At 41.3% G+C, this 26,021-nt stretch overlaps 2 protein-coding genes across 3 annotated transcripts; one reads left to right on the top strand and one right to left on the bottom strand.

The window, feature by feature from the left end:
- Positions 1 to 1,591: 1,591 nt before the first annotated feature.
- LOC135495352 (Golgi apparatus protein 1-like) lies at positions 1,592 to 21,216 on the bottom strand. Of its 2 annotated transcripts, none has more exons than XM_064783862.1 (24): positions 20,656 to 21,216; positions 20,159 to 20,191; positions 19,787 to 19,873; positions 19,106 to 19,324; positions 16,706 to 16,951; positions 15,881 to 16,064; positions 15,000 to 15,238; positions 14,513 to 14,634; positions 14,159 to 14,260; positions 12,667 to 12,823; positions 10,415 to 10,552; positions 10,054 to 10,203; positions 9,811 to 9,924; positions 9,385 to 9,473; positions 9,113 to 9,227; positions 8,645 to 8,809; positions 8,412 to 8,477; positions 8,024 to 8,147; positions 7,627 to 7,769; positions 7,304 to 7,405; positions 6,962 to 7,084; positions 6,517 to 6,637; positions 5,950 to 6,056; positions 1,592 to 5,672 (listed from the first exon to the last, which is right to left on the bottom strand). In XM_064783862.1, the coding sequence occupies exons 1-24, from the start codon at positions 21,175 to 21,177 to the stop codon at positions 5,505 to 5,507; spliced, it is 3,636 nt and encodes a 1,211-aa protein (XP_064639932.1). In that variant the 5' UTR covers positions 21,178 to 21,216; the 3' UTR covers positions 1,592 to 5,504. The 2 variants fall into 2 exon arrangements, with proteins under 2 accessions (XP_064639932.1, XP_064639931.1); XM_064783861.1 differs by lacking the exon at positions 12,667 to 12,823 and adding an exon at positions 13,264 to 13,426 and having other exon boundaries at positions 20,656 to 21,214.
- Positions 21,217 to 22,300: 1,084 nt separating this feature from the next.
- On the top strand, positions 22,301 to 26,019 carry LOC135495397 (cathepsin Z-like). Its single transcript, XM_064783978.1, has 7 exons — positions 22,301 to 22,496; positions 23,028 to 23,146; positions 23,434 to 23,658; positions 23,968 to 24,115; positions 24,410 to 24,485; positions 24,664 to 24,753; positions 25,156 to 26,019. Exons 1-7 carry the CDS (start codon positions 22,327 to 22,329, stop codon positions 25,273 to 25,275), a joined length of 948 nt encoding a protein of 315 aa, XP_064640048.1. The 5' UTR covers positions 22,301 to 22,326; the 3' UTR covers positions 25,276 to 26,019.
- The last annotated feature ends 2 nt before the right edge of the window (positions 26,020 to 26,021 follow it).

Genomic DNA, 26,021 nt, shown 5'->3' with positions numbered 1-26,021 from the left:
TTTCGCTTCCTGATCCTTTCGCCCCAGTCCTTTCGCTCTACTTCGGAGATGATTATAAAATGCATCCTGAGGAAATCAGGGGTTAATGTTCGCTTCTCCGGCCCTGCACACAGGCGAACATTAACCCCTGATTTCCTTTGGTTGATAAAATGCAGAGTGATCGCTACTGGGGACATTTTGATTCGTGCTGGGGTTCATGGTTTAATTCGTCCCCCATTTCCCCCGGTAAAACGGGATAATTTTTAATTCTAAGTAGAAATCGGTAGTTCCACTCGCTTAGCTCAGATGGCAGCACCTGCCAGCTGAGGTCCTCTGGCCCACGGGGTCTACACCTCTACAGGGTGGCCCAGAAAGGTTTTCCCTTACACAATATAATTCTATTGTACTTAGGAGCAATCTTCAACCCTGGGACAAGTACTTAGGCTAGGGTACAACATTTATTCATTTTCCTCATACTTTTTTGGCCTCTGTGGTACTGACTGCTGGGCAGTTTCTTGTTGGCCAAGGGCAAGATTGGTTGTCACAATCTCCTAGACTGTACAGTACAGAGGTGCCACTTTTAAATAGGATCCCACCTGAGCGAGGCAATGTCCTCAATTACTGAGATGCCTGGATGGAGAGGATGATGGACAACAAAAACGATAAAGGACAAAGTCAATTTTATAGAAAAGAAGAAATATTTACTCACTGTTGATACAATACATCAACTGTACAAGTGCAAATAAATGGTCTCTGCCAAGTCGGCAGCTTATAGTTCCTTTAACATAAGTTACAAATCATTTTCCAAGGCATTGTGGCAAACACCTGTCCATAATTCAATTTCTGATAGCAGAATTAGACCGAACCAAACCCCAAAATAGAGCCTTCTGAATGGATTGTTGTAAATGAACTCCAACAGGCAGCAGACACAAAATGTTGCTTTTTGCTTGGACAATCAACCACAACAAACCCAAAATTCTGCTTTAAGCTGACATGATGGCGTCAATCGAAATCTAACAAATATCAGCGGTGAATGGCAAGTTGACAATTCACTCGGAACAAATTATTTTCTGAATACAGTATTCTAACATGAACATTCAAGCCTCAAACAATTTATGGATCAATCAAACTTCACTTCACATCAACTTTGTTTTTGTCACCAAAATCAACAAAAAACAATATTTCACGCCATGGCCAACTTTATTTGGTTTCACGAGGAGACGTCATTAATCTGACGTCCTGTCCGTTAAAACTATACAAACTCGACCTCAGATAATCATCTTAGAAGCTGGTTATACAATATTCTTTCTTTTGATATAGTCATCTCATTTCACAATAAGTACAACGAGGACTTCGTTGATTTGAAGGATACATGGTATTAAATCATAAACACTAAATTCAGATACAAACGCTAAATAAATAAATCTATGCATATAATTGATTTCCCACACTGGAGACCTTTCAATCAAATCATGCAGCCATGATCAACAAACATTTTGATTTGCCTTGACACGAGTAGCCAAGGTTGATTTACATGTATTTCTCCGAACCAGAAATAATGGGTCACTGCTCGTCAGGGGACAGACCTTACAAACAGGCCGGGTCTCCACCATTTAGACAGTTTACCAGATGATGTTTAAGTATTGCCAGCAGCTTTCTGCACTCTAAGGGCATTTGTACCTGGGCTTTAGTCGTAACACTTACCTTCTGCATTTTCAATCAATAAAAAAAAGGAATATTTTTATTATCCAAAACAAATCCCGGTGAAAACGCTGTCAGGACATCATGTCATTCAACAAAGAACTACTACCTGCCATGGGGGTACATGACAATTGTAAAAAATAATAGACAAATCAGATACCAGTCCTATGATTATAAATAAAATGTGCATATATTCAATAAATTGTCAAACGACTGAAAATTGTCACATCTGGCTCAGACTTGCGAGTGAGCGGGACAGGGTCGGGCATCTAAAACAACCCCTGACAAACAAGAACTGAGAAAATACAAGATATTTTCATGTAAAAGTCCACAAGATTCACTAACACATCCATTTAACCCTTTGAGGGCTTACTTATGAGAAAAGAATCGGGGGAAATGCATGAAGTAATCTGAATTTCTAGAAACACCACCTCTGCTACTAAACTAAGGCAACACTGAAGCCGATGGTCAAGAACTGAAGACATTTACAACTGATCCCCTGAATACATTAAATATAACTTGATGGCACTAGATATAATGATTCACACAATCCTGAAAAGCCACACAACACACTGGAACAAGTGATGCAAATATTCACAGGTGCAGAAACGATGTGCAAAGGTATTTTATCAGTTTTTAAGAATTTGGAACATCTCAACTCTAACCAAAAGTCTTTAGAATTGATCAGCACTAAGTCTTCTTACTGCATATTGATTCCTGTACAGAAACTGGAGGAAAATGACACATCAGAATGGAACCCGATGGTTTGCAGCAATCAGCTTGAAATGAGGGCGTTGAGGTTATAAGAGCACAATGGATTGGCACATAGAAGTCGATACCCACCACCTTGATTATGTTTTGGCCACAGATTATAAGATGAAGTACCGGTATATACACGGCACTGTTGATGGTTTGACACTCGATACCATAAAGGCGTATGCCGTTCCCGTTTAGGAATGTAGAAATCATATTGCTGTTATACAGTTATTAACTCACACTCACTTGTCACAGGATCGAGCATTTTGAATGCGTAGAGTAGGTGCTGGGAGCAGGATGGAGAATAATCATTTTACAGACTGGTGATTCTGTCGATAGTGTCAGACTAGGACACCCAATAAGTTCAATTTCATTAAGACAACTAACTACAACAGTCAATTCTACTTTATACATGTTAGTCTCAGAATTACCTCTGGTTCATTAATATAAAACATGGCTGGGCTCAAATCACTCTCAAAATAAAAAAATTAGTTTTCATCATAGAGCCAACTGTTGCATTCGTGTCAACTGGAATAGTGGCAATGTGCAGAATATGGTTATCATACATACATGTGATCAAGAATGAATAAAGTCTAGTCCCAAGTCTTGATGTGATTGATTTACACAGGCAAATGTATGGCGAGCAGATGATGGCTTGGTATGGGAAGCTAATCCAGCCCCAGGGAGCCATCATATCCATTCCCGCTCAATACATCAAGTCTGTTCAGCATGTTCATCCAGAACTAGATGTTTTCAGGAAACTTGAATTTTGTTATCTTCTTTCGAACAGGAAAAACTAGCAAAGTTATATCAAATTTGAAGAAATTTAGTTTTTCAGCTTTAAAAGAAATATTATGAAAAAAACAAGGAAATGTCTCATCAATTTTGGAGAAACAAGGTCAAATGTAGCATCTGTGCTTGTGTTTGCCTGGGAGTGCTAGGACTTCCTTGGTGCCAATACTCCTCAGATACACAGAAGAGTCAACCACACATTGGCTGGTCCTAACAACACATTAACTGAAGATTGACATGCAACTGATACAGTACATTTAACTATGTACCTATTTACAGTTTTCAAAAATTTTATCTTCCCCGTATCCTTATGTGGCGAGAAGATAGGAAACACCTCTTAGATCAACACAGATCTGAACTCATGCTGTTTCACATAAGGTTAAACAGAGTGGGGCAGCTCCCAGGCTTGTCTATAAGACTGCCTCAGTGATGTCCCTTCCTGACACAATCGCATCAGAGTGGGCCAGCTCCCAGGCTTGTCTATAAGACTGCCTCAGTGATGTCCCTTCCTGACACAATCACATCAGAGTGGGCCAGCTCCCAGGCTTGTCTATAAGACTGCCTCAGTGATGTCCCTTCCTGACACAATCACATCAGAGTGGGCCAGCTCCCAGGCTTGTCTATAAGACTGCCTCAGTGATGTCCCTTCCTGACACAATCACATCAGAGTGGGCCAGCTCCCAGGCTTGTCTATAAGACTGCCTCAGTGATGTCCCTTCCTGACACAATCACATCAGAGTGGGCCAGCTCCCAGGCTTGTCTATAAGACTGCCTCCGTGATGTCCCTTCCTGACACAATCACATCAGAGTGGGGCAGCTCCCAGGCTTGTCTATAAGACTGCCTCAGTGATGTCCCTTCCTGACACAATCACATCAGAGTGGGGCAGCTCCCAGGCTTGTCTATAAGACTGCCTCCGTGATGTCCCTTCCTGACACAATCACATCAGAGTGGGGCAGCTCCCAGGCTTGTCTATAAGACTGCCTCAGTGATGTCCCTTCCTGATAATCACATCAGAGTGGGCCAGCTCCCAGGCTTGTCTGTAAGACTGCCTCAGTGATGTCCCTTCCTGACCTGATCACATTAGAGTTGGGCAGCTCCCAGGCTTGTCTATAAGACTGCCTCAGTGATGGCCCTTCCTGACACAATCACATCAGAGTGGGGCAGCTCCCAGGCTTGTCTACAAGACTGCCTCAGTGATGTCCCTTCCTGACAATCACATCAGAGTGGGGCAGCTCCCAGGCTTGTCTATAAGACTGCCTCAGTGATGTCCCTTCCTGACACGATCACATCAGAGTAGGCCAGCTCCCAGGCTTGTCTATAAGACTGCCTCAGTGATGTCCCTTCCTGACACAATCACATCAGAGTGGGGCAGCTCCCAGGCTTGTCTATAAGACTGCCTCCGTGATGTCCCTTCCTGACAATCACATCAGAGTGGGGCAGCTCCCAGGCTTGTCTATAAGACTGCCTCAGTGATGTCCCTTCCTGACACAATCACATCAGAGTGGGGCAGCTCCCAGGCTTGTCTATAAGACTGCCTCAGTGATGTCCGTTCCTGACACAATCACATCAGAGTGGGGCAGCTCCCAGGCTTGTCTATAAGACTGCCTCAGTCATTTCCCTACCCAACATGACCATGTGAGGGTGGGCCAGCTCGAAGGCTTCTAACAAAGGGCGTTTCATTCTTATCAGATTGACCGAAACACCCGATTTAACACTACTCTTAAAAATTACCAAGTTGTATTTTGTTTTTTTAGTAATGGAGAACCATAGCCGGAGGCCTCGAGTTCAAGGCCGGAATTCCCATACAGCTGGGTGCTCCAAGGCTGGGACACATACTGACGAAACACTGGCTTTGATTTCTAAATTCTAAGTTAACCTAACCAGTGTCCACTGTACATTAGATATATACTCATTGCACAAGTAAGTCACCTAGCATTAACTCCACAAGAGCCACAAGAGAGACTTTTTCGGCTGAAGTGCGAGCCAAGTGGACCACAGATTCCTAAGTCACTGCTTCCAAAACCACTATCAAACTTTGAGGACTGTTGGTGAATTCTTTCACCTAAGCTGGAATGCAAAGCTTACCCCAAAAATTCAAATTCACCCAAAAACCAATGACAAGGGAATAGGCTGAGTTTAGAAGATATTGAGAGATATCTTTTTTTAAAACTTCTTCATTCTACCAATGCCCCCAAGCAGTGTATAGAGCAAACCTGCCCAAAAACTGTTATCCCAACTTTTCTTAAAATTTATAAAACCTATGTCTCAACTTTGATCACTTATTTTTCATCTCCGCTCGGACTCGCTTCGTAACCCTACCACAGAATAATCCACCAATAAATATTGTCCCAATAACAGCAAATATTATGCCTATGAAATAGTTTTTGGCAGGTGATGTTGTTATTTGTGCAACGAGTTCTTGCACAGTCTCGGGTGGCGCCACCTGGAATGGAAAGAAAGAAAATCAACAAATGTTTTACAGGTTTTAAGAGAAAGCATGGCTTTCACAAAACAGTTTGATGAGGTGTTTGTCAGAAATGTTATAGCACAACATTCACAAAACAGCCCATTATTCTTGAACCACTTGGAATTTTCTCGTGAAATAAAAAGTGCCTCAATGAGAACATCCACTCTTTACACCAATAGACAGGAACGCTGTCCCTGAGGCTTTAAAGAATGAGTGACGAAGTTCACTTATACCTTGATCCATCGTAACATACCTTAGCAGCATATTCCCACATTTCTACGCGATCACGTAACATCTGATTACATCCTGGATCAAGGCGTATCGTCTTATCCTCCAGAGCTGCTAAAAGACATGACATTTCTGAAAGAGAAGAGGTGATTACACATTTGTTGTCCATAACAATGTAGAATATGAGCATTTTTAGGAGACTTCACACATCACGTACTGGTGTGTACCAGTTGGGTGAATCAGGGTCTAGATCACTATTCAGAATACAACAAAGTCTGCATTGCTCTTGGTGTGTTTTCATCACATCTATATCAACAATTGCCTTGGAATTGTTTTTGTTGTTTTCAGGTAATGACAAGGGGTGATATGAATAAAGACTAGCAAATGCTTTTATCTAAAACTCCATGTACATTTACACTAGGCCTTTCTGTACAAAATTGAAGTAAAAGCATTTGCTAGTCTTTATTCATATCGACCAAGGTCTTGGGTATTCTGGTGGACAGTGGTCAGTATGAGATGCCTTCATCATACACCTCATTCAAAGAACTTCAACACCAACTCTCCACCAGACACATATATGTCAACTACTTACGTCTTCCTTCCCCTGGCGGCACATTAAAACAATAATGTTTTAAATCTAATGCACAGGCTTGATTGAGTAAAGGATCAACATGGACATCAGATTTGCCTTCGGTAAGGAGTCGCAATATCTCCTGAAAGACAGCAAGGGCGATGATTAGTACAATATGAGCATATCCATGAGCTTGTGGCTACGCAAACATTCTTTGTATTCAGTTTCAAATGATGGGGTGGGATCAGCTCCCCGAATGATGAAGGAGAGTGAACTTATCAGACATGAAAGCTGCTTCGTGGTACAGACTCACGGGAACAGCTTTCCGTCTGTCCTTCCCAAACTCATTGAAATCCTGCCTTGATCAGAACTTCACAATCAGGTCAAGTATATCTAACACTCCTTAGCACATTTATTCAAACCTGTATGAAGACTTTTCTCAGTATCCCAAAATAGAATATCTCACCTTTTGGCAATTCTTATCTTGTATTTTTTCTTTTTTGAATTGTAATTTTAGGCATTCTTCCACTTTTCCCTTGGTGTCATCGGGAGAGTTCCGACTCAAAACGTGTCCGCAGAACTTGGTGATCTGAAAGAAAATAATACGTGTTCATAGAATCATGCAATCTAAACCTTTGAGAAACTTGTTAAGAGCTAAAAACTGGTCAAGATCAGCATCAACTCAGAACCTGTGACTAACCGATGAATTTGGTGACAAATGATGACAACCTAGGTTGCCCAAGGACAGACAAAAAGGCAGTTACAGCAGACTGCATCATTACCATATCTGAGGCAAAAAGCAGCTTACCTCTGATTGACAGGCTCGAGCTAGAAGGGGATCCTGACGATAATCGAGAGCTGCCTCTTTCATAACTGAACGTATGTTATCTTCACAATCACGTGAAAGTCTCTGAAATAGAAACAAACAGATGAGAACTGATACGTGTCCAATGTTCAAATCACAATGGCAAGGGGCCAACTGGGTTAACTGTGCCAGAGGGAGAACTGGCATCCCTCAGTGACTGAAGCAGAACTCAGAACTACAAAACAAGGAACACGCCTGCCTAATGAGCCATCAGCAGTGATATCCAAGAGCTAGAACAATCACTAGAACTTCACACCAACACTTACATTAATTCTAAACTTCTCTTTCAGACAGTTGACAACTTTTCCTTCCAGTTCCTCATCATTTTTCTCTGCAGTTATAATAGCTGAACAGAACTTTGGTATGTCTAGTTTACAGGCCTTCTGGAGTGTGGGATTTAATCGGTAATCTGGAATAGATGTAAGGGAGACATAGCAAGGATACAACACTTATCAATTGCCCAACTTAATACAACAGGGTCGATATTCCTAAAACAACCTGACAGAAGGTTTCTGTCTCCTTCTGTTGACACAAAACTGACGTCTCGTCTCTTGATCAAAGGATGTGGCAACAGAAGTAAAGTGATCTGATCAAGGTCACAAGCATTTTGACGCACAACCATAGTTCGAACAAAGAAGAACAGGTGAAGATGTCAGCTCCTACCTTTACTCTGAATCATCATTCTCTTTAACACCATTTTCCGACATTTCGTATCAAAGTTCTCATTGTTTTTGTATCGCTTGAGGCAGGTGAACATGTCCTTTGGATCGGTGTCTTTACAGAATTGCTGAAACATGACAATTGGTGAGATGACACAGGAGTAAAGGATTAACGAGACATCCCTTGCCACGCAAGATGGGTTTGGTGATGTTGGAATCATCAGGCACCGATGGTAATTCAGGGGAAGCCTGTCTTATCCACAACTGTCACCTTGTTTTTGATCCCGCATCCGAACCCATTCTTTCACCAGTGCTGCGACTTTTTACATCGTGACCCAACCATTATTACAATACAGAAGTTCACATGCCTGTTGCGTCATTGTGTTACCTACCTTGATCATCCCCTTACAATTCGATATCAAGGCGAAGTCTATAGAGCTGTCCTCGGCCTCCAATCGCTGAAAATACAAACATACAGTCATAGTTCCTTTGATCGTCAATGCAATATGCCCCAGCATTAAAGCAGTGTTCACTTTTCAATAAAAAACACAACAATGTATGATAGACTCTGTGACTTCGTTTTTCAAGAAACTTTTACGTTCCAAAAAAACATTCTAGAACATACCTCTCTCTTGAAGAGCTTCTTGTGGCATTTCTTTGTCAACTTATTCTGATGGCTCTTCAAGCACTCGATAACCTGAGCCTGCCCTGGCGTTAAATTATTGCAGTAAAGTTTGACGTCGCCACCACACGCTTCCTTCAACTTGGGGTCTAAATCAATACTTTCCGACTGAAAACAATCAAGATTTGAACAATGTTTGAATGGATGTTGTCGAGATTTTAAGTAAATAAGCACAAAAGTAATTTGTAACTGTAAAACTTAATTTTTGTTGAAATTTCAAGAACCGTAATCTGTTCATGGTTTTTCAGAGAACAGCCTCCCAGGTTTTAAATAGGCATTCACTTCATTTTGAAGGAGCTCTAATTGCTTAAGGATTTCACAAGTTCCAGCCAAAATGGTGGTGCCTGTGGTCAACCCTGAAGTCCTCATATCTGTGGCAGGACTTCATCTCAAGATTCAACAGGTACTCACCCTCTGTAGGAGTTCAAACTTGAGCTGCCTCCTACAGTCCTTGGCGATGCGATGCTCTTCTTCAAGGAGTGTGTCGTTCCTCACGTTCTCGCTAAGGCAACTGATCACGTCAGCCCTGTGGAAGAAGGTGACATTATCGGTGAAGATGAGAGGAGGAATAGGTTAACAACTGGAGTTAAGGTTTAGTGGTGCACACAGTGGGGCAGGTATGAAAACACTGCATGAAATTCACAGAAGGGTGAAGTTTTCTTTCTTGAGAAGATGATACTCACTTCTTTTTGATTCCCTTACAATTCTTGAGCACGTCTTTCTTGCAGGCTTCTTTGAACTTGAAGGAGAACCTGTAGTCTTTGAGAGTCAACTGAAATTGGAAAGAAAGAAACCTTTAGCCATCATTTGTTGTGATGCTCATCGTTGAAATGCCACATGACACACAAAGCTAGGTCGAGTGCAATTTTTGAATATGTTTGTTGATCACAGCTATGTAACCATTCCAACAAACCATCATCAACACTTGCACCCATTGATCAGCAAACCAACATGTTTCTACTTGGAATCTTAGCCAAATCAATGTTTTCATGAAATAGCTCTTAGTTCGAAACCTATAGCAATCAAAATTTTGACCAAATTAAGCTCAGGATATTGAGCCCAACTATCAGATGAGCTGCATGTGTTTATTTTGATCCTCTCTCACTTACCAGCTGGTGGTGTTCGATTCCCGCAGAACACTTGCTATTCATCTTGGGATGGTGTTTGTATTTGATAAGACACTCCATCACATCGCCTGGCTCCGTGTTCTGGTTAATCACCTCCTAAATCAAGAAAACAGGAATTATCGTACCAATTAGAGGCCAGTGCTCATGCAGGGCTTGTGGTTTTGAACTCAATATCAAATTCAGACACTCGACATGGCATGATATGACAAGCTGAGTGCAACCCACCTCACAGAACTCCTTGATCATTGGCGTACAGGCCTTGATGAGAATCCTGTCCAGTTGAGGATCCTCGTCTTCATCTTGGGTAAAGTTACCGATCGCGTATAAACATTGTTTATCCAGATCCTGAAGGTGATCTTGAAGACATTCAATTTCCTGAAAACAGCAAATAGAAATCCGAACCTTTTAAAGAGAACTAGCTTTAGAGAAAATTTAAGTCTTTATGGCAAAATTGATCATGTCACAAATGGTCTTACCAAAGTAATGATTGAACACTTTCCAATGAATGGTCATGTTAATAGGTATTACAGTATCCTCAAGCCTCTTTGCCCTCAAGTGGGCAATATGGTTCGCTACTTCAACATACCTTTCCTTTCGCAGTGTCGTCAGAGCAGAATTCAGCCAGATTATGTAGGCAAGGCTCCTCCACCCTCGGTTCCAGGTCGACGCTGATGGCTCTCTGTCTCATGACGCGCTGAATCTCAAGGCCACATGCTCTCTCAAGCTGGAAGAGATGGGAGGTGGATGAGTTGAGGAATATGCTCATAGCAGGTTATCCACTTCACTTGCAATCAAAATATTCAGGTCATGAAGACATGGGCTTCTGCCTCATAACAAAGGATGAAAATAAATGCATCAGGGCATGTAAGATGACCAGGTCATGTCCATTTCAATCAATTACAATGGTGAACTGGTGATCTTATAAAGTTTGAAAGCTGGTGTCAAACTGAAAGGCTGGTATTTACAAGTTGTGTTACATGTGTATGTGATTGCTTCAGCGAGCATGATTGTAGGCAAGTCAAAAATAAGTAGTGTGGTATTGACACAAAGCCCTGATAACATTTGGAATCGGAAAATTTGACAACTACAATTAGGGATTTAGATTTGGACTTCACCAGAAAAGACCATTGTTACCCCAAAACCAACTTTTTAACAAGGCACTATGAACATAATCAGTTAACAGTCTATTGTCCTCTCAGGGGGTGACAAGTACTTCATGACACAAAGAATATGTACACTTTCAAAACGTGGCACAATATTTGAAGTGAAATATTTACAAGTGCAGCAAATTGCAGAAGGAGTTAATGTTTCATTTCAGTCAGATGCGAATCTAAGACAATTCTAGATGTTGTTCAAATGGGTTCACATCTCACTGACTAAACTAGAAGCAAGAACTCCGGTGATGTTAAAAATACATGCAGAAAAGCATAAAAATTGTTCTGACAGGTGTAAATTGATATCAAAGTGATGAAAAAACTTAAGACTAAATAAACCCTTGTCTGAATATGATACTGTGTCCAAAGTGGACTACAATTATAATGTCAATATTCTGTACTTAGATATACAGCAACATACCAAACAAGTGTAGTGGTTCAAATAATGCAAGCAATGATTAGCCCCAAAGGTGTTCACAGACCTGTAACAAGTTTGGCATATCACACGCAGACTTGCGATACTATTTTCTGAACAACATCTCCAACCAATTATAAACACAACATTTGGATTTCACAGCGACCAGATGTGTTTGTAACCGTACCGGAACTTGCATCAAAACATAAAGAGGTGCAGTAACGATCTTATATCTCTATTATTACTGAGCAACTAAAAGCACCAAAAAGGTGGTCTTTGGAGGAAATATCTGACCAAGAATGAAACTTGGCCCTCGGTGGCCAAACTTCAAACAACACCAGGGTCATATTTAGTAAGTGGGGCTACCCCAGTTCCTCCAAAAAACATGTTTTTCAAGAATATTTGGGACAAAAAGTGGTGTTCTACTCCTCACACCAGAGAGCATATTGCCCCTCCACCTCAGGACAAAAAAGTTGAATGCGTCCCTGAACATTCTACGATAATTTCTGGCAGGAGGTTGTTACCAAACATTAGGGATTAATATCAAGATGGCCGAGCCAAAAGTATGTAAAACTATCGCGTTAAAGCATAAACAAAAGTGTTCAGGCAGCTTGCATTGGGGTAGAGCGGGATATCAGAAAAAAAATCACCAATATTTCTCGACTCAAATCTTTAAGTCTCATGCACGTTGTTAGACTTAGAAATGTCTACTGTAACATAACACCAGCAATAACCTGTCTTCGTTCACAAAGAAACAAGAAACAGGACTTGACAGCAGGACATGTTGTGATGTAGGAATGACTTGTGTTCAGAACAACAATAGACGAAGCAGTGATAACTTTTCGTTCCCATTTTTCTCAACGCTTGATCACTTGGTCAGAGAACAGCAATGATACCACAGTCAACAATCTGATGCACAAAGCATGCACAAGAGCACAAAAATGTTAGGTCACATCGATTTGAATTCCTAAAGTTCACCAGAATTCATTCTTAGCGGCCAGCATAGGCATTCAATGTTCAAAATTTTGGTTGAGGCCAATTTTTGAATATTCAAAGATGTTCAGAAAACTATGGCAAAACTCAACAAATATGGTTATTTTCATTACCAGCATGTTTTGCTACTGAAATTGAAAACTTGAATGTTCCCAAAGACTATTTCTTATTCACACCAACAACATCAATTTGATAAAAATGACAAAACTGATCTGACTCCTGCTCTACCCTACTCGACACTACTACAAGACAGCAATTGAAAATAGCGCATCGAACCTTTCCGTGTTTTAACTGTTGATAAAGGCAGGAGAAGATCACCAAGTGACCCTGGCTGGGATTATTCATTTTGGCACGGGACGGCGTGTTCCAGTCGCCTGCGAAACACAACTCCTTAGCTTTTTTCATACATCGCCGATACAAGCGCGGTGACAATCTGGTTGTGAAAAAGACGGCAAGCATGGTTGAATAAAACGGTACCGGCACCTATAGATGGAACCTTGGTTGGCACTAGTTCGGAGAGCTGGCACCTCAACACAGAAAGCAGCATTCCGTTCTTAATAAGATATCAAATCAGAAAAACATAACAAAAGCCTAACACGATTCATGCGGCATGTCCAAGTAATGTAACAAGCTAACATGCTTTCTAACAAGCAGGCCTTGAGCAAGGGCTGTCCCTTCTCATTCTGAATGTATTTTCCAGTTCTGGTACAACTCTGAACTCAATTTCGAGATACCGGTAGGTGATCTTGGGAAAATGGGTTTAGAATGACTGAATCACTGTTGACTGCTACTTTCTGTGCCTTTGTGACCAACCGCCTGACCTAGTGCACCAACAGGACAGGGGTAAACTGAAAGAAAACAACCCGCACTCACCCTCAGTGAAACGTCTCCTGATGACAACTTAAAATGGCGGTACAAACAGCTAAAGGTGAGAGGACCCATGTCTGGGGCGATGGTCTCGTCGTGCCATTCTTTGTGAGCGTGACACAGCCTGGTGGCATCATTACGACAGCCTTTGTAGAGTCTCAAGTCTAACCTGGAAACCGATGTGTTGATTAGTACCCACCACAGTCATCAAAACAACAGAGATGTGGCAAGGCCAAAACACCCAAATATGAACATCGGCTGGAATCTAATTTTCAGAGCTTTCAAGCATTCTACACCTTGATACCAAGTTTTTGAGACAACTGAAGTCATTTGGCGATACGCGGCGAGGCAAATATCTGGAGGTGGAGAAAATAAACCAGACAGGGTCATTACCAAACCCACTTTGAAATATCCTGAATGCCATTTCCTTTTTTAGGGTGTTTGGCACAGCCTCATCTCTGATATCAGTACTACTGTTACATTAGACCGGTGATGTGGGTGCAATCAAGGGGCAAAGCAAAGTTATAAAAGCATGTATTGGCAAAATAAGAAGATAAGATTAGGGATTATTGTCATAATCCAACACTTTTAACAGAGCACACTGCTGCGCTTCAGGGCTTGTGAAAACTCGGTTACGACAACGTCAACGGCAGCTGAAACAAATGACTCCACAACACAAGGACAACAATGGGATGGAACTCATGACACAGGATTACTACTATCGTCATTTCACCTCATTCGTTACTGGTGTAAAAACCACCCCTTGTACGGCCCTAGATAAGTTACACGACTCACTGTGCCTCCTTTGGATTGTACATTGTCTCAGTCTGATAATTGATCTATTCCATGTTTCATTTCTTCAATGTTCGCTCTCTCCACATTGATTGTTTTGCATACTTACTTCCAATCCCTAGCAATAAAGTATTGAATCTCAAGCAGACGTTCTTCACAGTCATCTGTCATCTTTGCTGTGCCAATCTTATCCATTAGACAGTTCAAAACCCTGCAAAAAGTCGCAAATCAGACATTTTCAGAAGCACTCCGGGATCTACTTAACTACACAATTAAGCCAAAGATTTGAATTGGAGAACCCAGATTTGGAAAACAAACCTGAACTTGAACCATCTATTTTTCCTCAAAACAAGTACGAAAGGCCAAGTCAGAATATTTTCAACAGTGGTCAAATTTCTAAAAGTCTTATGAGTCTTGAAGGATATCAATAGAGTCTGCTGGTGTATCTTAAATGAAATCCTACCTGGCGTCTCCTGGGGGGACATCCTTGCAAGCTGTATCAACCACGGGCTGGCAAGCCTCCTGGAGAGCTCGGTCAATCCTATAGTCCTCACCCGCATCTGCTTCTGTCAATAAGTTCTTCAGCTACAATGTGGACGAGAAATGTTTTATTTCATTAGGAATGCAGATGAATTCCAAAACCAGATATGTGACCTCATTCATCATCAAATTGCATAGGATCTTTTCATATTTTCTCAATAAAGAAAAATTCAAGCACACCAATAAGCCCATCATTGCATCAGAACTTTAAGGTCACTCACCCCCCCACCCACCCACCCACCCACCTTTGGGTTATCTTGGAACTTTGCCCAGACAAAGTAAGCACTGATTCTGAAGAAATCCTTGGTGTGAATTAACACTTTTCTGGTCGAGGCCATATAGATATACCTGTATGTGGACCAAACCCCCTCTCACAGCAGGTTATCCCCTACTCTAAATGTTTCCCCTACCTCTCTCTGACAATCATCCGAAAGCTGAGGACTAAACTTGCGATTTCCTTTGTGCTGCGGTCGAGCAAGGTCCATCAGGCAATGCAGTGTCTTCCCTTCCCGCTCGATGCCGCCATTGCAGTTCTCGGTGATCTCCTGGTGACAATACGACACGATCCCGGGACTGATCTTATAATCCTCCATCAACATTTTGCGGTAATCTCTCATCTCGGTGACACATTCAACCCGGATCTGACCAGCTGGAAAATATCATTTACATCGGTTACTGATGATTAATAAAGTATAGCATCGTCGCATTAAAGTGCTTTTGTTGCAGCAATCTGCAAAATTATCGTTGGAGAACATGGGAGCATAGGAACCAGTTCGGGAACAGGCAGAGAGCGAGCGGGCAGGTCTTGTTCCGGTAGTCATGTTTCCTATTGTCCGAGTTCAATGCTCAGGGCTTGGTTGCTTGATCAGTGTCAGCAGTAATGCTACCAGTGTTTGCAAATGAAATTTACTGAATGAGATATCACTCCGTTGAGGTAATGCTGGCGTTTGTCTCTGAAGCTGATTGACCAACATGGCCAAGGTTCAATCAGATATCTAGCTCTTGTTTGAATGTGTGACCCGCTCTACCAAAACTAGGCGCTTGTCGCATCTGAACTTGACAGGTTGATACGGACTTGTTGTTCATTTCCCTATTGTAGACCTTTTGTGAAATCTATTACAAACTGATTTGGTCACATTTCACAAAAGGTCTACAACAGGGAAATGAACAACAAGTCCGTATCAACCTGTCAAGTTCAGATGCGACAAGCGCCTAGTTTTGGTAGAGCGGGTCACATGTGTTGCAGTGGATCTTACCCACTAACTTCTACAGCCAAACAAACTTTACTTACTCATCTTCTGTTTGGCCTCAAGACAGAGCAAAACTTTCGCCATCTTCTGTGGCCGAGGCATGCCATCAGTCTTCTCCTTGCACTTGTAATGAATGACGTCATGACGACACGCATCCATAAACGAACGGTCGACTTTGTAGTCCTCTTGCATTAGTTTCTGACGGATAGTCAGCTTCTCACGACACTAGAGGAATCAGAGAGAAGAACATTTCAGATGGATTTGTAATGCATTCTCAAGAGACAGACACTCAATTGTTTGTGATAAAATACTGCACTTCATACTTGAGAGGGAAAAAATAAAATTTGAAGGCTGTACATGTACCTTTTCCATCAGGGCTCCCTGGCTCATTACAATGACAAGGCCTGTACAAATCAATGGAGGGGCACCAGGTGAATCCCCCTCAGAAGTTCCACCTGTTCCACTCAAGAGGTCACCCCTATGCTTCAAGCTGGATTAGTTAGATGGTGTCGTAGTTGAAATCTAGCACCAGATTCACCAAGTGAAATGTTCATTGATACACTCCATACTGTACTGCCATGAACTAATAAAAGTCTTCCTCCCCAAAGTAAACACATTGTACATTGCGAGCTTCAAAATGTCTCCTTCAACAAATGATTTCAACAAACTGTACTAATTAGCAGTACAAATGAACTGGAAATGTGTTTTATTATTACATAATGTTACACAACCAAACAATCAGACCTTAAATACCATTGTGCTTCAGAATGTGAAAAGAAATTGAGCCCTTTATTCACATTGCTACATAAACAAATGGCAACAATATGACTTTAAAACATAACAGCTTCAGTGAAAGAAAAACTTACACCAGAGCTCATGTCCATTTCGAACTTATGCCTGAGGAGACATTTGTAGACCTTGCCACTGCCAGCCTTCGTACGAGCACAGAACCTTTCCCGGTCATCACGACAGGCATAGAAAAGTGGTCTGTCCAAATGGAAGTCATCAGCTTGCATCTCTGCAACACGGAGGATCTGAACCTTGCACTTCTTGTCAAGGGTGCCGATGTTTTCTGAGAGGCACTGGATTGTCTTGCCTTGGCTGTGGGGGGACTGAAACATACCAGCAAAAAGAGTACATTTTAAAAGTTGTTATGGATGACGTGTTGACCAAACCAGGATAAGGAGATGGAGAAACAGTTTATCAAGGATCAACTCTCTATTGGTTCCATGCCCAGGGACACTATCGCCACTCTTCAGACTGATGGCCAGCTTATCAAGGATCAACTCTCTATTGGTTCCATGCCCAGGGACACTATCGCCACTCTTCAGACTGATGGCCAGCTTATCAAGGATCAACTCTCTATTGGTTCCATGCCCAGGGACACTATCGCCACTCTTCAGACTGATGGCCAGCTTATCAAGGATCAACTCTCTATTGGTTCCATGCCCAGGGACACTTTCGCCACTCTTCAGACTGATGGCCAGCTTATCAAGGGTCAACTCTCTATTGGTTCCATGCGCAGGGACACTATCGCCACGCTTCAGACTGATGGCCAGCTTATCAAGGATCAACTCTCTATTGTGCCCAGGGACACTTTCGCCACTCTTCAGACTGATGGCCAGCTTATCAAGGATCAACTCTCTATTGGTTCCATGCCCAGGGACACTATCGCCACTCTTCAGACTGATGGCCACAGACACAATAAACCTTGTATCCAGGGAGTCCTTGGACCAATAAGTAGTTGATCAGAGAGGAGCTGTTCTCTTCTTCTCAATATCTACAATCTGCATGCAGATGGGATTAGATCAGGTTATTAGTCTGCCTTTGCTGCCTCGTCAATGAGCGATATCTACCCTAAAGGCCTCATAACAGGGTCATTGTATATTTCCACTGAAAAAAGGGAACAACAGTCAGCCAACTCTGCCGAACCATATCTGAATTCCCAAACTTTAATACATGTCTGTTAACAGGAAATTGGGAAACAGAACCAAAATCAGGTAATAGCCTCTGTCACTGTGTCAGTCTTGAATCAAAATAACCCAAATCGAGACAAATAAAATTGTTGCCTCATTTACCATAATCATGGCTCATATATCATTCTGGAGGTATCTACAAAATGCGACAGTGCTCAGATCAAAACAACTGAAACATATTTCAGGTGAAAATGTTGTCCTTAGAACTCCGCTTACTTGCAAATATATATCCCTGAATTGCTTTTTTGGGCCAACTGGGGTCAAATAAAAAAAATAATCTGATGACATATTGTCCATGTTACCAGATGGACATAGTTTATTTTAGAAAATTTACAAACGAGAGCACATTTTGGATGTTTTTCTTGTGAGGCAACCATTCTCCCAGGCCTCAAGAAGCGCTATCCAGGGCAGTCTACCCGGTAAGTTGGAAAGCCTGATAAGATGCTCGGCAATCAGGGGAATTCATTCTCCAGGGTGGCAGTGAAAGAATAGTATGTAGCAACTAAATAATGGATGCCTACCACTGGTGTGACAGAACAAAACAACAAATGAAATGACATGCAACACCAGTAAAGATATTTTTTGGGAAAAAGCCCGATCCAACGAGTGAACAACCTAAATAGCGATAAATCTCAAAGAGATTCTTGGATAATGTTAATCATCTTCTGAATGATACTGACTGACTACATGTAATATATCTCTCTCTCCAGGATAATAGTGCCAAATAAAGTCTAAAAGCAATAACTGGGACAGAGCTAACCCAAAGTTTACCTGTCTCTGAGTGCCAAATATATTTCGCTGAAAGGTAAATTTACGATAAACACAATGCCTACGTGTCAATGGACATGTTATGTGTTGATGTACATGCGAAACTGTACATGTATTGTGAAGGAACACAGTGCGTGTGCAGCAGACAGATAGACATGTAATGATGAAGTGACATGATTCAAGAGGAGGATGATTATGTAAAGTGAGGTGTGACGAGACAATCACATTGGCTGCAAACATGTGTCTAAATGTGATGATGACCCCAGTAATAGTAAATGATGATGATGACTATGATGCTGAGAGATTCCATTTAGTGGCAATACACATTCCTATAACAATCATCAAGTCACTCTCACATTCACAGAAGACAAAAGTTCAACATGAAGATCAACTTTGGTCGAATTCACACAATGAAGAATTATGGTTTGATTGAAAGTATGAAATGGAATGATTTCTAAGCAAACTGACTGATCTCAAAAGTCAAATAAAGTCAAATAAAACACGATCAGATTGAAAACTTACATCATCCTTATCATCGAGCACTCTCCCACATGACAATTTGACGATATCTTTCTCGCAAGCCTCGGCAAACTTGTTGACGAGACGATAATCAGCAAACACAATACTGGCCATCTTGTTGAGGAACTGTTTACAGTTGGGGATGGACATATTCTCTTTGTGTTCGATCAAACATGAGATGATCTGGCCGGTGCCTTTGGGGAGGGTGGCACATTCTGGAATCTAGAGACAAAATAGGATATGATGGAATGAGCCGATTCTTAAATATGTACAGTAGAACTTCTAATGAAGACAATTATTGAGGCTGCAAATGCTGTCTTTATTGGAGAGGTGTCTATATAAAAAAGTTCAATGAAAATGACCAAAAGCAGTGTCCTTCATAGAGAAGGCATCTTGCTAACAGAGGCGTCTGCAAGGGAGGTTCCACAGTGAGTAATTGGAAAGATTGATAAGAACTTTTTATAAATTTGGGGTAACTGTCACAATTGCATGGATCATCTCTGTATCCTGAGTCTCAACAAGGGTGACACCAACAAGTTTATTTCGAGGCAGGTCACTTCGGGGTGCCACGTTATTAAGGAGCCATTCTGTTAGCCTTGGTAGAATTTAAACTGAGGTTCAGGTCAAATAACAATGATCAGGAACTTCTAACAAGCATGTTCTGGTTTTCTTCAGGGTTCTTACCTCATTTAATACGTCACGGCAGACTTCAGAGGCAGCGCTGTCAAATCGTATATCAGTTGTCAGGTTACGTTTATACCGCCAAATAAACTGCAAAACAACATGAAATTGGTATTTAGAAAATACACCCTGGAAAAACACCTGATCAGGAAGATTCAACAGAAGTTTGTCCTGTGATCTAATAAATGTTGTCAGCAAGAAACGAAACTCATCTGAACAACCTCAACATCAGGAAATCATTGTCCTGACCTTTGGTGAGGCACTGCCAGTTTTGGTTTCATACTTTCAAATCTGTGAGCAACAATTATTTTCCATCGAGTCCAATCTGAATCAGGGTTTGCATAAATGGTTTATACTCAGAATCAAAGTACTTACATTCTGGCAAAGCTTGGGAATATCACCTTCAGTCTGAAAACAAACACACCACATTAATACAATAAATATAAAATTGCTTTCATGGCAGAAACAAGGGACACAAATGACAAATGCTGAAACAGGAGAAGCAAAAGAGTAAAAACCAAGATAAGTTTGAAGCCTGTATGCATCTTACTGCCGAGTCATTCAGTCAAGTGCGTATACGCTTATTTCTCTTCAAAAAGTTACTGTTACAAGCCATCGCCATGGCATTTTCCGCAGTAGTTCTAACAAACAAAACACCATAAGGTGTGCTGTAACTCGTCTTAGGTTTTACGGCTTTTTGATGCCATATATTCTAGTTTGAGAGGCAGAGTCGGTTTGGTCTGATCCTGTTTGCGATAATATATAGGCTAATATTGACCATGTGATACATGTAGGCCTAGGCCTAATGCTGGATGGAATCCAAATGAAATGTTAAGTCATGAAAATGTAGTCATTGATTGACTGTCGCTCACCTTTGGACTATTTTGCAAACAATCCAAGACAGCAAAGTTGTTTGAAGCAGACGTCTTACTGCACTGGGCTTTGACAGTTTCTTTGCAAGCCGGATGGTCTGCAATTTTCACTGGCATCGGTTTCTTCAGAGACGGCCTTCGTGGTTTTTGAATGTTCTCCCTCAAATCTGCATGCTGAACTTGTGGGTGTTGTGGCTCTCGTATTTGCGGCGGGTTATTAGGGCTCTGAATTCGATTTGCTTGAACACCGCCGTCTTGGACAGGTGCCCGGGGCTGATGAGGAGGAAGAGGCTTGGCAGCAAAATTTCCAGGACCAGGAGGATTCAAAGCATTGTCATTCTTCTCATGTTGGCCATTTAACTGATCCAGCGGTGGGGGTATTCGCTTAACCCGCCGTAGGATTTCATTATCATTATTTTTGGCGTCATCTGCACCATTTATTTCAACGATCGCTGATGTAAATAACAAACAAATGCAGATGAAAACACTCGCAAAATCGGAGCCACGTCGGTGCTTCGCCATTTTGGATACTTTCGACCGAATCACACCATGTACTATAAAAAGAAAAACGCGACACACATACGAAGATTACCAAATGACATTAAATAAGAGAGTGATATTGATTCTTTTGTATATTATTATAATGCAAGACTTGTTTCAAACTCACAAATTTAATCGTCAGAGGAATGTATTCAGTGCGGACTAATATTTTGGTGGACTGCAAGTAGTTCCTAATTTTAGTTTCTTTCATTCTTGGTAGATGGCGAGAGCTACCGACACCCAAAAGCATCTTGACCTACAAGGGGCGGGATATCATCGTTACACATACTAATGTGTTCTTTATATTGTAAGGCATTTTGTCTTGGGCAATCACTTCTCAAACAGGCTCAGTTAATCCAGGATGGTTCAACACAGATTACTTCTCCGGTCATCAAAAGCGTCACCGGTAGCGTCAATACAATTTCCCCAGTGGACACTGATTCCTGTAACACTGAGGTCGCATTAGGGAGTTTGTTTTTGTTGTTCATGCCCCCCTCACCGTAGTTCCTAAAATCATTGATTTCTCGGTCCTCACAGTACGTCAGTGTTGAGTCAGCAGTTGTTTTGGCAAAGACATGTTTTTTTGGAGTTTCTGAAACCTAGAGTGCTACTCAAGTCTCAATAGGCAGTTAACAAGAAACTACGCAGTTACTCTGTTGTTGCCGACGTATGTGTACACTGAACTTGGAATGTGCGTCGGCCCCGTGTTGAAATGCCGTCCAGTGCCAGTTGGTGCGTTTTTCGCTGATTTGTGCAAAATTCAACATATCTCAAAAGTTCAATGGTTGACCCTCGATTTTTTTTGATTTATGTGTAGCGTAAGCAACTGTCTTTCATGGGAGAATGGTCACTGTAAGAATTATTCAGGAAGAAATGTATAATATTTGGGGTTTTTCGTGATTGTCCGGCCCAATTGGCAATATTGCCATCTAGCACACAAATGTGATGAAACGATCAGGAAATTTAGAAAATGTCCTGCTTATTTCGTTTATTACCATATGATTTTATTTTGATGACTTTAAGTATGCTTTTAAACCTGGTTGACGCTGGTTGGCGCTGTTTAGTGTGACCCAGCTTTCAGGCGCTAAAAAAGCACGTGATTTGCTCATCACCGGAGCACATGACAACAAAATGGTAGACGGACCAACAATGTTTGTGGCGAAAATCAAGATGTTTTCCCTGTTATCTTCGTTAGTTTTGATGCTGACATTCTCTATATCGTGCAGCCAAGCGATTGCAACCATGTCGATGGGTAGCTCATGCTACAACAGCACATATGACCTCAAAATCAAAGATTTCGGGTTGGTAGATCTTTACTTATCTTTAGTTGCGACGTCACATTCATTGCGATTGCTGTGATTTTGCAAGTGAAATGTGAGTGTCAAATGATGAATATAATATTGAATAGACGAAGTTTGTTTTGGCACTGACCAGTCATGCGTTTCATTGTCCGAAGTCGACTTAGGCGTTCTGACGTGATCTGTGTGCGCGTATTTGATTTGCTTTGGCACAGATTCGTCTTCTTCGAATTCCTCTATCATAGATGACATGACAGGCACAATCAATGTGTAAAAAAAAGGAACACTGTCAGCTGACTAAAAAAGTCTTCCAGCAGCACTGCCTGTTCAAACTATTATCTTGACCCTCTATGGGTCCAAAATGCTCTTTGGTGTGGACTGCATTTAAGTTGTACTGCATACTGCTACTGACGTTTGTTTTATAAGACGAGTTTGATAAATGCGGTTGGTATAATCACCTTGTACAGCCAGATGTCAAGTGAATCATCTTCAAAATACTGGGTTATCTTTCCTATCTTGTTTTGTTCATTTCAGGACAAACCCAAGACCCCATGAATTCCTTGCCATGTCATCCATCCCAAAGAGTTGGGACTGGGGTGACATGGGTGGTGTCAACTATCTCAGTCCCATGCGAAATCAACATATACCTCAGTGTAGGTTACATTCTTCAAGTGGCTTGATATCCAATTTACCTTTAATGTTCCTTCAAGAGATGTGATCCTTCAACATTTCAGACAATGAGTTGTAACTTCAAGTCAAGGACATCACATTATAGTTGAATATGGCCTATCCATTCACTGAATGTTTATTGCCTAAAATAAGTTCCTTTCAATTGACAATATCTTCTCCTGCAACATGAAACCATGTAATGTGACATCAATGGTGACTCATATGCCTTTATGTTGTTTCCTGTGCATATAGATTTTCTCTGTCCTTTTAGACTGTGGCTCCTGCTGGGCTATGGGAACCACCAGCGCCATTGCCGACAGAATCAACATAAAAAGGAAGAACCAATGGCCAACTACCTATCTCTCCGTACAGAATGTTATTGACTGTGGAAATGCAGGGTCGTGCCAAGGGGGTGGACAACTAGCTGTTTATGCCTACGTGAACAAGCAAGGAATCCCTGATGAGTCGTGCAACAACTACCAAGCCAAAAACCAGAGTATGTATATTCACTTTTTTTGCCCTTTGCTCCACCCACATCAATGCCTACATTGTAGGAGAAACTAGTTCATGTGGCTTCTGCATCCTTTGTCTCATGACATGGTTAGTAAAATATAGACATTTCTGTTGAGCAACCAGTGATGTAGTTCTAGGTTTATACTAGATCTGAAAAATACTTTGTGTCTGTGCCATCAACATGTACCATCTCCATTGTTCGAGTGAGCCACCAATCTGTAGCTAGTGAAACTAAATAAGACTACCCTGTGGGTTGATGAAACATTCTGTTGTTACTTCAATGCATTTTCAGAATGTTCTAAGTTCAATCAGTGTGGCACTTGCTTTGGAAGCAACTGCTATGCGATTAGCAATTATACGAAGTGGTATATTGGAGATTACGGGTCAGTGTCAGGACGGGATAAGATGATGGCCGAGATCTATATTAATGGACCAATCAGGTGAGGTTGTCATAAAACTGCCCAGTCGGTTAGAAATTGCTCAGTGCTGGACTGACTTTAAATGTAATTTAAGACGAAGGTGGTGTGAGGACATCCTTTTGTTGGCATCTCTTTGTGTGTCTGAAGACATAACAGATAAAGGAAGGTTATTTTTTAGAAATGAGACCCAAACCAACACCTGGGATCAGATCATTCTGGTCAGAAGTCTTTATGATAGGCATGGTCATGGACTGTTTTCCAAATGTTACTAGGCTATGTTTTTGCTCCTTTCCAAACCTCTTTGTCGTTTTTCAGTTGCGGAATATCAGCCACTGATGAGATGGAAAAATATACCGGTGGAGTTTATAGCCAATATTTGAAGGGAGCAATGGTAAGATTTCTTCTTTGTATCAGTGTGTCAGTGGGAAATAGATAATGTGGTGCACATGCCTTTGTATCTTGGTGTATTTGCATGCCGAATCTGATTTGTCAATTTTTAACGAAAAAAATGTCAACTCATTCATGTGAAGACCAAAAATGAATCTCAAAATGTGCATAATTTCTTTCAGATCAACCACATTGTCTCAGTAGTCGGATGGGGAGTGGACAAGAACAAAGTTGAGTTCTGGTGGGTCAGGAACTCTTGGGGACAGCCATGGGTAAGTCTTTTACAAGTACAACACCATTAAAGTCTTGAACATTCAGTGAGGAAATCTATCTGTATGTCAAGTGTGCTTCTAACCAAAGTCCTTCCACTGTGCTTGCCATTGTCTAACATGACCTAGATAGTCAAATGGCGATAGAGCAAATTCTTTTCTTTCAAAGTTTTGGACTTATTTGTTCTCATAGATCCATACTGTTGTTGATCTGGGCCTATGAAAAGTAGCTGCTTTTGTTGTCTATCAGGTGATCACCAAGCTGAGACAAGAGAATTTGAAAGGTATTGCACAGAATACAATGACTGTGTAAATACATGTTGGCCCTACCAGTAATGACATTTTATGTGTATTCCTTTTGTATATATCCTTGTTGCTTAAAAAATGATGTTCTTTCTTCACCAGGGAATTAGTGGTGTCATGCAGATAGTGACCAGCAAGTACAAGAATGGCCAAGGCAATGACTACAATTTGGCAATCGAGCAATCTTGTGCTTATGCAGATCCAATCGTACCGCCCAAGTAATTTGACAACATGACTTCAAAGATTATGTAACTATGTAAGCCGGTGATAAGGCCAAAGTATTGATTCATATTCATAGTGCCTTAGGGTTTCAATATCAGCAACAATCAACACTATTACTCACAGACTCCCCTAAGCTTGTACTTAATAATACTTAATAATGTCTTTCTGCACAAAAACAATCTGTTAACTTTATGAACTTATGTGGCCCTTGCTAGTGAAAAGGACTGGGTTGCAACACACATTTCGTGATGCTGCTGAGTGAGATGTAATCAAGGCTATGTTCTAGGTGACAGGTCATTCCTTCCTTGGTAGCCTTGCTTTGTTTGACATATGGGAGAAGGGGCCGACAAAGTAATCAGACATTGAGAGGGAACACCTGTGCACAGCTCAAGACACCACATTCACTATGGCTGTATTTGTAACTGTGATTTAGACATATCTGTATTAATTTTGTGTTGCCAAGTTCGTTGAGATAATGATGTGTACTGCAACTTTGCAGTGAGTGGCCACTTTCTGTGGTATAAAAAACTACTCTCCTTTGTCAATTTCACTCAAATTATACTGTGAAAATTGTACTGTTTCTGATCACTCTATTATTGTCATAATTTTTCTTTTTTTGGGGGGGGGGGGGCTAGACGTTGCCCAGTGTGCACTTTTATGCTCTTGGAGAAGTTAACAGGGTTAGTAATTCAATAAACTGTTTATAAACCACCATTTGCATAATAAATAAACACTAACAAAATACT

Source organism: Lineus longissimus, chromosome 11 (assembly GCF_910592395.1).
Source record: "Lineus longissimus chromosome 11, tnLinLong1.2, whole genome shotgun sequence".
Taxonomy (NCBI): Eukaryota; Metazoa; Nemertea; class Pilidiophora; order Heteronemertea; family Lineidae; genus Lineus; species Lineus longissimus.
This window is presented reverse-complemented; position numbering and strand designations above follow the sequence as displayed.

Bases quoted from the DNA above. Each gene is read 5' to 3' on its own strand.
- LOC135495352 (XM_064783861.1), bottom strand. From the start codon at position 21,177: ATGGCGAAGCACCGACGTGGCTCCGATTTTGCGAGTGTTTTCATCTGC. The intron at 8,148-8,411 runs GTAGGTAACACA...GTCATGTTTCAG, and splicing joins ATTGTAAGGGGATGATCAAG to CAATTCTGTAAAGACACCGA. The intron at 7,770-8,023 runs GTAGGAGCTGAC...CATCTATTCCAG, and splicing joins AATGATGATTCAGAGTAAAG to ATTACCGATTAAATCCCACA.
- LOC135495397 (XM_064783978.1), top strand. From the start codon at position 22,327: ATGGTAGACGGACCAACAATGTTTGTGGCGAAAATCAAGATGTTTTCC. The intron at 22,497-23,027 runs GTTGGTAGATCT...TGTTCATTTCAG, and splicing joins CTCAAAATCAAAGATTTCGG to GACAAACCCAAGACCCCATG. The intron at 24,486-24,663 runs GTAAGATTTCTT...AATTTCTTTCAG, and splicing joins AATATTTGAAGGGAGCAATG to ATCAACCACATTGTCTCAGT.